Source organism: Panulirus ornatus, chromosome 68 (genome assembly GCF_036320965.1).
Source record: "Panulirus ornatus isolate Po-2019 chromosome 68, ASM3632096v1, whole genome shotgun sequence".
NCBI classification, from domain to species: domain Eukaryota; kingdom Metazoa; phylum Arthropoda; class Malacostraca; order Decapoda; family Palinuridae; genus Panulirus; species Panulirus ornatus.
Window position 1 is genome coordinate 10,379,712 of NC_092291.1, and position 16,177 is coordinate 10,395,888.

General features: G+C 38.4%; 1 protein-coding gene across 11 annotated transcripts in view; it reads right to left on the bottom strand.

The window, feature by feature from the left end:
- LOC139747243 (serine/threonine-protein phosphatase 6 regulatory subunit 3-like) overlaps nucleotides 1–16,177 on the bottom strand; it is an 89,222-nt gene that overhangs the window by 12,969 nt on the left and 60,076 nt on the right. For 6 of the 11 annotated variants that reach the window (XM_071659302.1, XM_071659306.1, XM_071659307.1 and 3 more), the window contains 4 exons: nucleotides 10,198–10,280; nucleotides 6,849–7,091; nucleotides 5,074–5,183; nucleotides 2,889–3,282 (listed from right to left, as the gene is read on the bottom strand). In XM_071659302.1, the coding sequence (XP_071515403.1) occupies nucleotides 2,889–3,282; nucleotides 5,074–5,183; nucleotides 6,849–7,091; nucleotides 10,198–10,280 (830 nt within the window). Of the gene's footprint in view, nucleotides 1–2,888; nucleotides 3,283–5,073; nucleotides 5,184–6,848; nucleotides 7,092–10,197; nucleotides 10,281–15,011; nucleotides 15,222–16,177 lie in introns of all 11 variants that reach the window. The other 5 variants (XM_071659299.1, XM_071659296.1, XM_071659300.1 and 2 more) reach the window with 1 other exon arrangement.

The window sequence follows — 16,177 nt, forward strand, 5'->3', positions numbered from 1 at the left end:
CATGCGACCTCCCTCCACCATGGCGATCTAGGGGTAACTGAAAGGGTTAGTCATGTTGTGAGTGAAACATCATATCTATACATGCATACATAGGTACATCCACCAAAAGGCAAAGGCTAATCAAAATATGAATGGAAAACTTGAGAAATGGTAATGAAATAGTCCTCGTGTTACCCTGGGCCTTTGTCAAGGCTCTTAATACACAATAGCTAAAGACTGAGTGTGATCGAATGTGGCCTTTTTTTTGTCTGTTTTTCCTGGCACTATTTTGCTGAAGTAGGGGTAGCAATGCTGTTTCCTGTGGGGTGGGGTAGTGACAGGAATGGATGAAAGCAAGCATCAATATGTACATGTGTATATGTCTATATATATTAATATGTATATGTATACTGGTATATGTATGTATATGCACAACCTTGCTGAAGGGGGATGGGGGGATGCTATTTCCTGTATGGCGGGTAGCGACAGGAATGGATGAAGGCAAGTATGAATATGTGCATGTGTATATATGTCTGTGTATGTATATGTTGGACTAAGAGGGGAGGGAGCGGGGGGCTGGAAATCCTCCCCTTTCGTTTTTAATTTTCCAAAACAAGGAACAGAGAAGGGGGCCAAGTGAGGATATTCCCTCAAAGGCTCAGTCCTCTGTTCTTAACGCTACATGGCTAACATGGGAAATGGCGAATATATACATATTATATTTGCTTTGTCGCTGTCTCTCGCGTTTGCGAGGTAGCGCAAGGAAACAGACGAAAGAAATGGCCCAACCTACCCCCATACACATGTATATACACACACGTCCACACGCGCAACTATACATACCTATACATCTCAATGTACACATATATATACACACACAGACACATACATATATACCCATGCACACAATTCACACTGTCTGCCTTTATTCATTCCCACCGCCACCTCGCCACACATGGAATACCATCCCCCTCCCCCCCCTCATGTGTGCGGGGTAGCGCTAGGAAAAGACGACAAAGGCATCATTCGTTCACACTCAGTCTCTAGCTGTCATGCAATAATGCCCGAAACCACAGCTGCCTTTCCACATCCAGGCCCCACACAGCTTTCCATGGTTTACCCCAGACGCTTCACATGCCCTGATTCAATCCACTGACAGCACGTCAACCCCGGTATACCACATCGATCCAATTCACTCTATTTCTTGCCCGCCTTTCACCCTCCTGCATGTTCCGGCCCCGATCACTCAAAATCTTTTTCACTCCATCTTTCCACCTCCAATTTGGTCTCCCACTTCTCCTCGTTCCCTCCACCTCCGACACACATATCCTCTTGGTCAATCTTTCCTCACTCATTCTCTCCATGTGCCCAAACCATTTCAAAACACCCTCTTCTGCTCTCTCAACCATGCTCTTTTTATTTCCACACATCTCTCTTACCCTTACATTACTTACTCGGTCAAACCACCTCACACCACACATTGTCCTCAAACATCTCATTTCCAGCACATCCACATACATATATCTTTCTTTCAAACTATTCGCTATTTCCCGCGTTAGCGAGGTAGCATTAAGAACAGAGGACTGGGCCTTTGAGGGAATATCCTCACCTGGCCCCCTTCTCTGTTCCTTCTTTTGGAAAATTAAAAAAAAAAAACGAGAGGGGAGGATTTCCAGCCCCCCACTCCCTCCCCATTTAGTCGCCTTGTACGACACGCAGGGAATACATGGGAAGTATTCTTTCTCCCCTATCCCCATATATATACATATATATGAAACAAATAATACTCATCTTAGAAATGGTTGTCTATTAATCATCCTTGGAAATGGCTGAAGACCCAAGTTTTAAGACATAGACCAGCCAAAAAATAAACAACCTGGGAAAACTAATAAAAGATTTCAGGGTTTTTTAAAAAACATCCACTCATTAAGTATATCCACCTTGCCAAATTACATAATACTGCCTAGACAGTCCCAGACACAATCTGAAAGGACAAAAATGTCTGATAGGGCCAACATGCTTGGAAACTGGAGAATTACTAGGTGGTCAACCTGCATGGCTATGTATCCAGCAGGATTACATCATCATCAGCTTGATTGGACAAGTGTTCCAGAACAAGCTAGTGCTGCCACTGCTGTTTGGGTAGTTTGTGAAGCAGAATGGAGAGGGGATGTTGGAGGCTGCAACCTCCCTAGAGATCATAGATTTTCTCAATAGTTTATGAGACAACCATCCCTAGAGAAAAATTCATTTAATATTATACAATTTTCCTCAACCAAATGTACATATTCTTATCACATTAAATACACACCCATAATCTTCAGATAATGTATCAATCTCCTTTCAAGTACAATATATGTCTCATTTGCAAGTGTGAAGTAAGTCATTCTTCATAGATCACCTCAATTCCACTCCCTAGTCCTTTAAATCAGCAGAACAAATTTCTATGACAAAAAAGGGGCATTAAGCTGTAATTTACCTTTCAGTAAATCTTCATTCCAAATCCCTTCTCATGTATTTACCACATCCATAAAGATCACCTTGGAGCTAACAATCAATCCTCTTAATCTTTACACAATATGCCACTGAAATCTACAGCTTCTAAATGCTAATTCCTATTGCCATTCTCTCTGTCAACATCCTACAACCTTATCCTGTAGATTTGATCTGATAATTTTCCTAATATTCTTCTGAAGTCACAACTAAAATAACATAATGAATATGAACCACACAGAAAACACTGGTACTGTACACAAACTTTTATTCCATGCTCAGATGCAAACAACTCTGAAGGGTTATTAATGTTAATCTTACAACAGGACTAAGAAATGCATGCAGTTAATGTTATCTAATTATGAAAAGGAAAAATGCTGTGTACTTTTTTAGAAGTAGCAAAATCTCACACTAACCTATTTTGAGGGTCACCTGTAGAAGTAACAGTGTTCTTCTGGTCATCACAGTTAGTTTCAAAAGCCGAATCAAAATTAACATTAGAGAAATCTGCTTTGAAGGCCTCTTGGTTGGATGTAGTTTCACCAAAAACAGAATTTGAGCTATCTTGCTGACCCACAGCAGTACCAAAAACACTGGAGAAGTCAGCAGAAAAGGTCTCTTTATCAACTTTACAGGTCTGCCCAAATGCATCCACACTGGGAGCACTTCCAAATGCATTGGCACCAAAGTCTGCCCAACCACTGTTGTCTGAAGTATCTGCCATGGGTGCTGACTGCCAGGGGTTAATGGGCTCATTTCTGTTGCAGCTCTTACCAACACCACATCGCTTGTCAAAAACTTCTGCCCAGTCTGTGAATTAGAAAATGCCCATCTTATGAAGAATAAAAGAATGATTCTTACACATGATGTAATGGACCAACCCAACTTATGAGGATAAAAGAATTATTGATACACATGATGTAAGGGTTCAACTTATCAAGAATTAAAGAATTATTTGTACATATGATGTAAGGTATCAAAAATCTCCAAAATCTTAAATTTAATGCATTAATAATTCCACAGTTTCTCACCCAAATCAGCCACCACCGCTGTATCGTCAGCGAACGACAACTGACTCACTTCACAAGCTCTCTCATCCACAACAGACTGCATATTGCCCCTCTTTCCAAAACTCTTGCATTCACCTCCCTAACAACCCCATCTATAAGCAAATTAAACAACCATAAGACATCATGCATCCCTTCCAGAAACCGACATTCATTGAGAACCAATCACTTTCCTCTCTTCCTACTCGTACACATGCCTTACATCCTCGATAGAAACTTTTCACTGCTTCTAACAACTTGCCTCCCACACCATATATTCTTAATACCTTCCAAGAGCATCTCTATCAACTCTATCATATGCCTTCTTCAGATCCATAAATGCCTGGATGTGGAAAGGTAGCTGTGGTTTCAGTGCATTATACATGACAGCTAGAGACTGAGTGTGAATGAATGTGGCCTTTGTTGTCTTTTCCTAGTGCTACCTCGCGCACATGCAGGGGGAGGGGGTTGTCATTTCATGTGTGGTGTGGTGGCGACGGGAATGAATAAGGGCAGACACTGTTAATTATGTTCAAGTGTATATATGTATATGTCTGTGTGTGTATATATATGTATACGTTGAGATGTATAGGTATGTATATGTGTGTGTGTGGAAGTGTATGTATATACATGTGTATGTGGGTAGGTTGGGCCATTCTTTTGTCTGTTTCCTTGCGCTACCTTGCTAACTCTTACTTGTGAATATTCTTTCTCTACTTTCCTTGAGTCAATTACTGTATTTCCTTAGGAGATGCTTCTATCTCTCCTAAGAATGTAGCAAAGGCTATAGTTGCATTTGAACAAGCATATATCCCATCTTCTAAGACTCTCTTCTTCCAATCCATGGATCAAGAATCCACTCTGAGGCAATTCTGGTGAGAAAACTGGTATTCCAGACATGGATAATGTCTCCCCCCTCCAACTTGCTTTCAGCTTTCATCTCTATTCAGATTAATTGAATGTATGTTTATCCGTGACAAGAAGCCTTTCTTTATCCAAATGAAGTGCAAAAACATCAGCTTTTCATCCAATGATGGGTCTTTCTTTTATAGCCTAAAACATGTTACATGTGTTGATTGACATCACTGGCATCCTACTATGCAAGTTAATAACATCTGCTCACAGTGCTGAAAAATTTATCAAACAAAATCAACTACTCTCTTATACTTAATCAAATCCTCCGTTACATATACAGGATTTGTCATTAAATCTTATTCCTACACTCTTCATTTCTCTCTTCCATTCATAAAGCAATACAAATCATCTGCATACAAGTGTGACTATCTTCAATCCTTGGTGTACCTCTGTAGAATGCATCACATCATCAATGGAATATCCATATCAGGTTTTTTTATCTAACCCAATTAAGAAAAAATTCTGCCTGTCTATTAGCCCTACTTTTACCTAATTTTTCTCTGATCATCTTCATTTCGGACAATCATTAAAACAAATAAGCTCACTTAAGAGCTACATAACAACATCTAAGATCTAAATCTCCTTATGACCAAATAAAATACAGATTTGCCATTATTCATGAAATATTGTTATAACTCACCATCCTGATCAACTTCCATCTTCGTTTCTCCTGCTCTTATAAGCCCCGACTCAGACAACTCCTCCTCATCTTCTTCTTCTGAGCTGGACCCTTGTTCCTTTTCTTTATCACTGTTGAGTTTAAATGAATTACTATTATTGAAAACTCTAAGGCACACTAAAAGCTTCTGATAAGGGATTAATCTAAACTTCAGATAATGGATTAGTTTTGAAAGTAAGAAATGCAAACACTTCTGTAAAACATTTATGTCAATTGTATAGTTTTAATCCCCCTTGTTCAAGTCCCCTTGAGACTTTATCCTTTGATCCTGGAACTCCAATATTTACTTTCATGTAGAGCTTTTCATGATATGTGGAACATCCCAGCCTGAGCCTTCCAGAAGGATGAGTAAACCTTACATGGCTCCTTCTTACGTTCCTATCTATCTGTTTATTTATACTTGTGATACCCATTCCCTACAGGAACTTTCATCAACAGGATGGTCATGACAAGGGAGTCTCCACTTATCCCTGTCCTTACATGTCTCCCATACATACACCATTTCATGCATTCTTTCTCTTCCTCCACAACTCTTCTGCTCTCTTCTATTCCCACTTTTTGAAATTGAAATAAAAGGAGAAGCAAGTTTCCACCCCAACAATCCTACTTCTTTTAGTCACCTTCTATAAGCAAGGAATATGAGGGTGGTATTCTCTCTCCCCTACCCTCATGTATAAAGTACAAAGTGACACAGAGTATGTATTATTTTTCATAAGCTTTAAAAATATGGGTTAATTCAATTATACAACCCCAATCCTTCTATGCAGCTCCAGCAGATATGAAGCAAGAAAATGACAAACTATTTTGCACTGAGAAATATCTTGATGGGACTGTACTCCCCTCCATCCACTGACGATAAAACAGCCCCACCTAAGGTGACCTTTTACCTGTGGTGCAACCACTGGCAGGTTAGACCTGGTTGCACCTAGCTCTAGGTTAGTAGCAATAAATAGGTGGAGCCTAGATGCATCCACCCCTAGGTTAGTAGCAATATACAAAGGCACAATTATCAAGCTAATACACTGCAAAATGCTTTGTTACAATACTGATACCATTCAACAAACAATGTAGCCCTAAATCAAATCTACAAAGCATCTTTTTCCCTCACCATGAACATTAAATACATATGACCTCCTATCAGGGTTAAGTGTGTCTACATTTTACAATCATGAATCAGATTTAGTGAATTCCATAGGAAATGTTGAGAATAACATCCTGAGATATAAAACAGTCAATACAAGTTTTCCATCAGTCACAGTAATTCATTTGCTTCAATATTCAGATAATATACATACAGTATACATATAATTTTCTTTTGTTTTTGAATATGCCTCTGACATACTGACCACCTCCTCGGTCATGGTCATGTTTATTTCACTGAAACATTTCTGGAACAAAATTTAAACAGATTTGACAGAGCACTGTAATAACTGACTGGAATATCTTGACAAGAAGAAATATTAGGAACTGTGGGGTGAGAAGTTCACAACCTTTGTACACAAATCAAGCCACATATCTGTATGTTGTGCGAAGATATTTGAGCATTAATCATGCCACATACACAACCAACCAAAAAAAATTGCAAACAGGAACTATTAAGTTATTACTCCAACTTTCACACAGTTCCCTAAATCTTAAACTAATACTGTGGAGGTTAGCAAAGTTCTGGGTTGCTTATTCACTGGGAAGCCTTTGAAAACTATCATACAGGAATAATGATAATGTTTTATACTTACTTTTCTGTCTGCACAGGCTCTTGGCTAAAAGTAATTTCTTTCTCTTTGTCAGTCCACATTTCATCAAATTCACTTATGCCTTGACATCGGTGAGAACACATCTCCTCAAACAAGTCATGATCCTCAGCAACACCACCTTCTCCACCACCTTCAACTACCTGGTCTCCTGTGCGGGTGTTATTTCCCATTCCTTTTGTGCTGGAGACAGCCAAGCCTTGGGTGGTTAGCCGCTGCAGAGGTCCACTGCAATCACAGCACAGAAACTCTAAATCAATCAAAATCTACTTACAATGAAGATCCACTAAGAATTCTACAACTGTTAAATGGTACTACAACTCCAGTCTAAATACCTATACCTTACCTTTGTGCCCAAGGAGTTCCTTCCATGGGGCTAACACATATCCAAAATAAGTCCAGACTCACAGAAAACTCAAATGCTTAAGCATTCCAAATTCCTGTTAAAATGGCATAAGAATTTCCGAAGTTTGAATCTATGGCTGCAGCTCTTTGTGCTCATTTACTTCTAAGGCTTTTGCTTTATTATGTTGTTGTAATAGCACCCAATAAAAAGAATTTTCGATGTAATTGCTAAACTCAAAATTTGGTCTACATTACACTTCTTAAAATCAAATGCAAAAAAGGCATTAGGATAGTACGATGATCGCATTTTCCAAACGTTCTATACTGTATATATTCTAAATAGAATATTTAAAACCTAAAAATCCAACAATCAAGATCAGTATCTGTATTATGAAAAACCCATAGTTCACACACTGCACAGTCCCATGGGCTTTGGACCAAAGATCTTCAACCTGTACTAAGGAACTATGAGACCATTATCAATAAACAAATTACTAACTTGTAGACACAGTACCCAAGAACAAATACTTGTCATTATTTTACAAATGACAGACTTTTGTAATGAACGAGTATTCAACAATATTCAGCCTTATAATCAACTTCTTAACTTTATTCATAATTTCTATGAGAGAGTCCTGGAGTTACACACAACCTTTCCAAAGGCTCCTGAAACTAAAAGCTGTGCTACTTCTGGTAACAGATGATGAAGACTCCTTTGGTGGATTGAGAGTGTACTCACAATGATACAACCTCACCAAGAGATGAGTTTTCACTCACAGTGTATCCTCTTGTAAGCAGTGCCCAGTAACACCACTCAACGACCCCCCCCTAATATTGACAAGTATATGCATGTAGAATATCAAGATTCTACATAGATTCCTCAGGCCAAGCAGTATGATGATTCTGGATTTTTCAAAATCTCAGAAATAGTGTGATATATTTGGGCTACAGACTATGGTCTGAACATAGTTTAACCCCAGCAATGAGTAAAGTACATCTTATGAAGGGTTTAAATATTCTTCTGCAACACACATGAATATACACAAAAAACATATGATAGCTGCAAGCTAGCTAATGATAAGGATACCAATATTCCTAAGGCAGATTTTCTACTTTGCTGTCCTACAATAAACCTTAATACAGTACAACAAAACATAAAATGCATAAGGCTGAAACTGAAGTATGAATAATACTTTAACACATTAAAGGCTGTCATTTTTTTTATACATCCATGTAAGGTGGCATATTTCTGGAATAATGAAGTATCAAGGAAAAAGCCAATACATACATAAATAGATAAAATTGGACAAAAATTGAAAGTAAGAGGCATTACTTATGCAATACTGCATCACAGCTGGCTGTGGGAGGAAGGGAGGAGTGGCATGGGAGGACCCATGGTGGCAGCTTATCAGGCACGCCTGGGACAAGGGTAGGGGAATCTGCAATCAATTTTGTTTTACACTACACTAATCATATATGCATTTATTCACAACTGCTATGTACATCTATTTACATGTCAAAGATGCCACATCACCCATTTCACCATACAATTATGACACAAAAGGGCCCAATGTTATGTAACGTTGCCCGCCTACTACTGTATGAACATTGGATAACAGATACTATTGGTGCTGACCACAGATGACGTCTGCCTTTAATGGGTTAAATGACAAATGATGCATGATTTATAAAAACAAAAGCTGGGCAAATTTCCTTATTCACTTAAATGAAACAATGAGTAAATTTTCTATGTAACAACAAACACCTAAAATACATAATATCATTACATCATCACAAACTGATGTATAAAATACGTAAAATGAATACAATTTTCTATAGGTTTCTGTTGATCAATTATTAAAAAGAGATACTGTACCAAGTGTATACGTAGTTATTCAAATAAAACTGGCAGATGTGTTTCCTGATCTCTGACAACTGTTAAAATTCTAGAACTTCCAAAGGATTTCACTTCCTAGAGTCCTGCACTAGCACACAGCCCTGAACCCACCAAGAGGCATAAGTAACCCCTACAGTCCAATCTGTTCCAATATTTTTTTAAATCTATTTCCTGGTAAAAAAAAAAAAATGCAGGCCTTGTAAACTGAAAAACCTTTTCCCTGTAAGCTGGTGTCACTTAAGTATCTAATTCTGAAAAAGTTTAAATAGAAACCATCTCAACAACAGCTTCACTTTTCCAGCATTCCAGAGAAAAGAAGTTGTCTCAGAGCATATCTATGTTACAGCAAAACTCACTAATTCATTATATTTTTCAAAAATATCAAATAACCCACTATAAACTTTTTTAAAGACCAGTATTAGTCTCTCATATCAACTCAGAAAAAGATATGAATCATCAAAAGAAACAAATTATCACCAGCCACCTGATTTTCTAGTTGCTGAAGTTGCATTAATTTTTCCCCAAATTTGTGATAACCTTTACATACAAAGTACCATGAAAAAAAACAAAAAAAAACTGAATCACTCTCTTGAGATGAGGGTCTTAGGCTAAAGCTAATCATTCACCTTCCAGGAGACAGAGGGGCCAACTTCATTGCCTGAATCTTTCATTACAATAGTACAGGGATTATTCTATTACAAAAGAAGTAGCATACAGCAGGTACTCAGCATCCTTAAACAATACTAACACTTGTAACTGATCAGCCATAGCATATATTTCTACAGCAATGTGCCAAGCACAGAAGGAACATCATCACCCACTATTTCAAGTGAATAAGACAATTACTCAGTTCAAGCACTGCTAATACAAAATATGTAATATCAACCATTGTACATAAGACATTTCTTAATACTAAAAACAACTTTCCAAATAGTCACTAATTTCATATATCCTTTGGCCCTTTCTGATGCACTGTCTAAAAGTACATCAGCATGATTTATGAAACAAGCAGGTGAGGGACATAGGAAGGTAGATATCTGTATAGGCAAAAATGGGAATAAACTGGAATAAATAAATTCAGCAGAAACTAACCTTAGGTTATCATCTGGGTCTTTGAATCCATCATCAACATACCGGAAGTCACCAATCACATCCATATCCATTTCCTTAAAGCCCTGTAAAAAACAAATAACTAATCTTTTCAAATTGAAGGGTCCATGTAATCATTTTTATCCAGAACCTATCATGCAATTCAGCAAGAAAATTATCATTCCAAGAAAAATCAATCCATCTCCCATGAATGACAACAAAGATTAGATTCTTGAATATGAAACTGGTTACAAGGAACTCGAACATAAAATTAAAAAGTTCATGTTATAATGGTTCAACACCAGTGTACAAACCTAATGAAATTATTTAAATTACTTCAGTTCAAACACAAGACTTTCAAACATCTACTTCACAAGCAAGAGAGAGAGAAGTACTGCTACTGAAGTATGACTGTACAGTATATGCCATATAGGACAAAAGCGGAGAAAATATGTTGACACAGCCAGTAGTAGTCTGCTGATGGAAAGAATCTTATCTGCTAAACATAAGAGAGAACAACAATAAAGGTAAACGAGTAGATGTTACTGTGGAAAAGAACAGAATGTAGAAGAAATCACACTACCTCAGGTAAGAAATGAGTGGAAAAAGCTCTCAATGAGATGAAAAATAGAAAGGCAACATGAGAGAAAGAAAAAAAAAAAAATAATAATACAAAATAAAAATTAGAATAACAACAATTGTTGAGAGAGCAGAAGAGGGTGTTCTGAAATGGTTTGGGCACATGGAGAGAATGAGTGAAGAAAGATTGACCAAGAGGATATATGTGTCAGAGGTGGAGGGAACGAGGAGAAGTGGGAGACCAAATTGGAGGTGGAAAGATGGAGTGAAAAAGATTTTGAGTGATCGGGGCCTGAACATGCAGGAGGGTGAAAGGCGGGCAAGGAATAGAGTGAATTGGATCGATGTGGTATACCGGGGTTGACGTGCTATCAGTGGATTGAATCAGGGCATGTGAAGCGTCTGGGGTAAACCATGGAAAGCTGTGTGGGGCCTGGATGTGGAAAGGCAGCTGTGGTTTCGGGCATTATTGCATGACAGCTAGAGACTGAGTGTGAACGAATGAGGCCTTTGTTGTCTTTTCCTAGCGCTACCCCGCACACATGAGGGGGGAGGGGGATGGTATTCCATGTGTGGCGAGGTGGCGATGGGAATGAATAAAGGCAGACAGTGTGAATTGTGTGCATGGGTATATATGTATGTGTCTGTGTGTGTATATATATATATGTACATTGAGATGTATAGGTATGTATATTTGCGTGTGTGGACGTGTGTGTATATACACGTGTATGGGGGTGGGTTGGGCCATTTCTTTCGTCTGTTTCCTTGCGCTACCTCGCAAACGTGGGAGACAGCGACAAAGCAAAATAAATAAATAAATAAATAATAATAATGATAATAATGATAATATATTCATACTTGCTGCCTTCATCTATTCCCGTCGTCACCCCACCACACATGAAATAACCCTCCTCCTAAAGCTCCTAAAAGACAACAAAGGCCACATTCGTTCTCACTCAGCCTCTAGCTGTCATGTGTAATGCACCAAAACCACAGCTCCCTTTCCACATCCAGGACCCACAAAACTTTCCATGGTTTACCCCAGACGCTTCACATGCTCTGGTTCAATCCATTGACATCACGTCGACCCCAGTATATCATATCATTCCACTTCACTTTATTCCTTGCACATCTTTCACCCTCCTGTATGTTTAGGCCCCAATCGCTCAATAGCTTTTTCACTCCATCCTTCCACCTCTAATTTGGTCTCCTGCTCCTCCTTCTTCCTTCCACCTCTGATGCATATATCCTCTTTCTCAATCTTTCCTCACTCAGTCTCTCCATGTGTCCAAACTATTTCAACACACCCTCTTCTGCTCTCTCAACCACACTCTTTTTATTACCACACATCTCTCTTACCCTTTCATTACTTACTCGATCAAACTACCTCAAACCATATATTGTCCTAAAACATTTCATTTCCAATACATCCACCCTCCTCCACATAACCCTATCTATAGCCTATGCCTCACAACCATATAACATTGTTGGAACCACTATTCCTTCAAACATACCCATTTTTGCTCCCCGAGATAACGTTCTCGCCTTCCACACATTTTTCAGCACTCCCAGAACCTTTGCCCCCTCCCCACCCTCTGACTCACTTCTGCTTCCACTGTTCCATCTGCTGCTAAGTCCACTCACAAATGTCTAAAACGCTTCACTTCCTTCAGTTTTTCTCCATTCAAACTTTTTTTTTTTTCAAACTATTCGCCATTTCCCACATCAGCAAGGTAGCGTTAAGAACAGAGGACTGGGCCTCTGAGGGAACATCCTCACCTGGCCCCCTTCTCTGTTCCTTCTTTTGGAAAATTAAAAAAAAAACTTACCTCCCAATTAACTTGTCCCTCAACCCTCCTGAACCTAATGAGCTTGCTCTTATACACATTTACTCTCAACTTTCATCTTTCACACACTTTACTAAACTCAGTCACCAACTTCTGCAGTTTTCTCACCTGAATCAGCCCCCACATGTGGCATGGGGTGGTTTAATCTAGTAAGTAATGAAAGGGTAATAGAGATGTGTGGTAATGAAAAGAGTGTGGTTGAGATAGCAGAAGAGGGTGTGCTGATATGGCTTCAACATATGGAGAGAATGAGTGAGGAAAGATTGACTTAGAAGATATATGAGTCAGACGTGGAGCAAACAAGGATAAGTGGAAGACCAAATCAGAGGTAGACGGATGGAGTGAAGAAGATTTTGAGCAATTGGGGCCTGAACATGCTGAAGGATGAGAGGCGTGCAAGGAATAGAGTGAATTGGAACAATGTGGTATACTGGGGTCAATGTGCTGAGGTAAACCATAGAAAGTCTGTGGGGCCTAGGTGTGGATAAAGAGTTGTGGTTATGGTGCATTACACATGAGAGCTAGCGACTGAGTGTGAATTAATGTGGCCTTTTTTGTCTGTTTTCCTGGCGCTACCTCGCTGATGCAAGGGGTGGTGATGCTGTTTCCTGTGGGGCGGAGAGACATCGGTAATGGACAAAGTCAAGTGAGTATGATTATGTACATGTGTATGTATATATATGTATATGGCTGTGTATTTGTATGTATGTATATGTATATGGCTGTGTATTTGTATGTCTATGTACATGTATGAGCATGTATGTACATATGTGTATATATGGGTGGATGGGTCTTTCTTTACCTGTTTTCTGGTGCTACCTAGCTGGAATGGGAAGCAGTGGTCAAGTATAACAAATAAATCAACAAATAAATAATAATACAAATAGAGATCATTAGGTAGCTAGACCAGACACAATAAAATGGCTTAAGCACATATTCAACACTGCAAAAAAAGAGAGAAAGACACCATAGAACTGACAAAAAGCTAGTTAATGACTGCACTGAGGCTTACCAAAAAAAAAAAGTTACATGAATGGATAAGATGAGAAACACCAAGAAAAGAGGATTGAAATGATAACTTTGTATCAGATATAATTGAAAAGAGCTAGCTAAAGTAGTATGACCACAAACAAAGAATGGAGGACATGAGATATACCAAGAAATACTTGAACTAGATCCCTGAAGGAAGACATCCAGCATGACACCCTAGAATGAGATGGACTGAGGGCATCAAGACCCCACTTGAAAGAGGAAAGACAGTGGTGGAAGTTGAAGAAAACAGAGTACAAAGACAGGAATGAGAGGAAAAGACTGCTCTGGAGGCTGGCACTTAGACTTTAAGTCTACCTAATATCTGATGAGAAAGAGAAATACCAGAAAAAAATTCTTACAAAGATTATCAAGATTATCTATTTCACCTCCTCTTATTCTTCAGCACTAATTCAAAAGATACCTTGACATCACATACTCCATAATCATACCCATGGCAACCTTATGCAAATACCCTGAGCAATTAACATTTCACTTACCAATTCCATTTATCCTGTTCTTGGTCTACCTCCTCCTCCTATACTTTGAATCATACCATCTTAAATCTTCATTACACTCTAATCTACAACAAATGTTGCATAACAATAAAATCTTTCAAAGCCTTTGCATAAACACATAGAAACAACTGAAAACTATATCACCTTATTCCTTCAACATCTCCCAGTTTTCTCTCGATCACTTTCAAGAATTTACTCATATCTAACTTCCTTTAACATACCAACCCTCTTACTTTATCCATATCCACTACTAGATCATTTTCTCCAAAGCATGAAATATCAACCATCATATTCCTGTGAATCATTGAGAACTTCAAGGATGTTTCTTTTCAAACTTCTCACAAATACATTAAATCATCATAGGTATCAAAAGTTTTCTAGTAAACTTCACACACTCCTGGTCACTTCCCTTTCATCCTTGTCAGTAAAGTATCTAATTTCCCAAAGGTGTTGACAGTCATCCACCTCAAGTTATGATGTTTTATTTTTTGTTTCATACAGTTCCATGAAAATAATTTTCATTTAAACTTTCAAAAGGGTTAATTTTACTTCAAGAGTTAATAAGATGGCAAATATGACCACATTTAGTTCCCTTCTTTTTGAGAGCACCATTCCCAACAAAATTATGGCATTCTTTTCAATGCTTCAAATTCTTTCTAAAATCAGCACGCTATCTTATGTCTTCTAAAGTAGTCTACAATTCCATCACAGTGAAATCCAAAGATATCATTATCAAGATTGAACAAGCACAAAAGAAGAAAAACCAGCAAAAAATTGAAGAGCATTAACACGTATATTCATTGTTTCCACCTGTACATTTGATTTGATTTCCTTGATTAATCACCTTATCTCCTTTTGCAAGGCAGGATGTATCAGCATCTTGACAAAATTTATGTTCTGATTCCTTGTTCTCCTCCTCCCCCATCTCCTCCTCATCTTTCTCCTGCCTCTCTGGGTGTACATGTGGGCCCCCATCTGTCTTGTCTGCCTCAACTGAAGTCATCCCCCAATCATGCTCGGTGCCAGAAGAGCTACCATCTAGCATGTAGTTCCTCTATCAAGCATGCAGGTTAAAGTATTGCATGATAACAAATTACAATGCAGGGCTGGGCATGAAGCAAACAGGAACAAAGACAGAAACAAGCAATAAGCAAATCAAGTAGTCAATGTATCCTACATAACAAAAAAAAAATGATAAAGCTGTCTTATAACCTACTAGAAAGCTGATTAAAGAACTTTCATTAAGAACACTGCTGGTTGAGAAGACTTAGGCCTTGCTTATCTCACAGAAAGCTTCACTGGAAGTATTCAACCAGAGTAAAAGTACAGTAGACTGAAAAGTTAAATCTAGTGCCCATCAGTTAGCTCATTCAATCACCAAGATTCAACAAAAAGGGAGCATACCCCATTCACCTATAACAAAACCAGAGGACTAATTTTACCTTAAATACAATCTAAGTAATTCACCCAAGGTAAAGCAGCTCCATTCCATAACCCACACTCTACCATAGCGGACATAAAAATTCCTCTTCAATCTAATCAATTTTTGATGCCAAGTGTGATTTAGGAAGGTATGATAATTCTTCCAAAGGGAACCTACTGCTAATCAGATGGGAATATAGTCCACGGTCTACCACACACAAAATCTCTCCTCCAAAAAACAAATAACCTGAGTATCTCTCTACAATAATATGACTATAATTGTCACATTTCTCAGTGTACATCTAAATCATCTCCCATCACTAGAAGCAAAGTTATTGCAGTCACCTCCATGCATACCTATCCATGTTAGAATAATCATCTTAAAAGTAATGCTAGATCCTTAATCTGAAAATCTAGGCTACTTACAGCGTATGATAATCAAAATTCACAATAAAGTGTTCCTCACCATGGAAATTTTTGCACCTGGTACATTTCTACAATGATCTATATGAGGCTGAAATAGTTGTTTCCTTTTTATCTAGCTTGTATTATGTTCGTCATACCACTCTCTCCTTGGCCAATGCACCC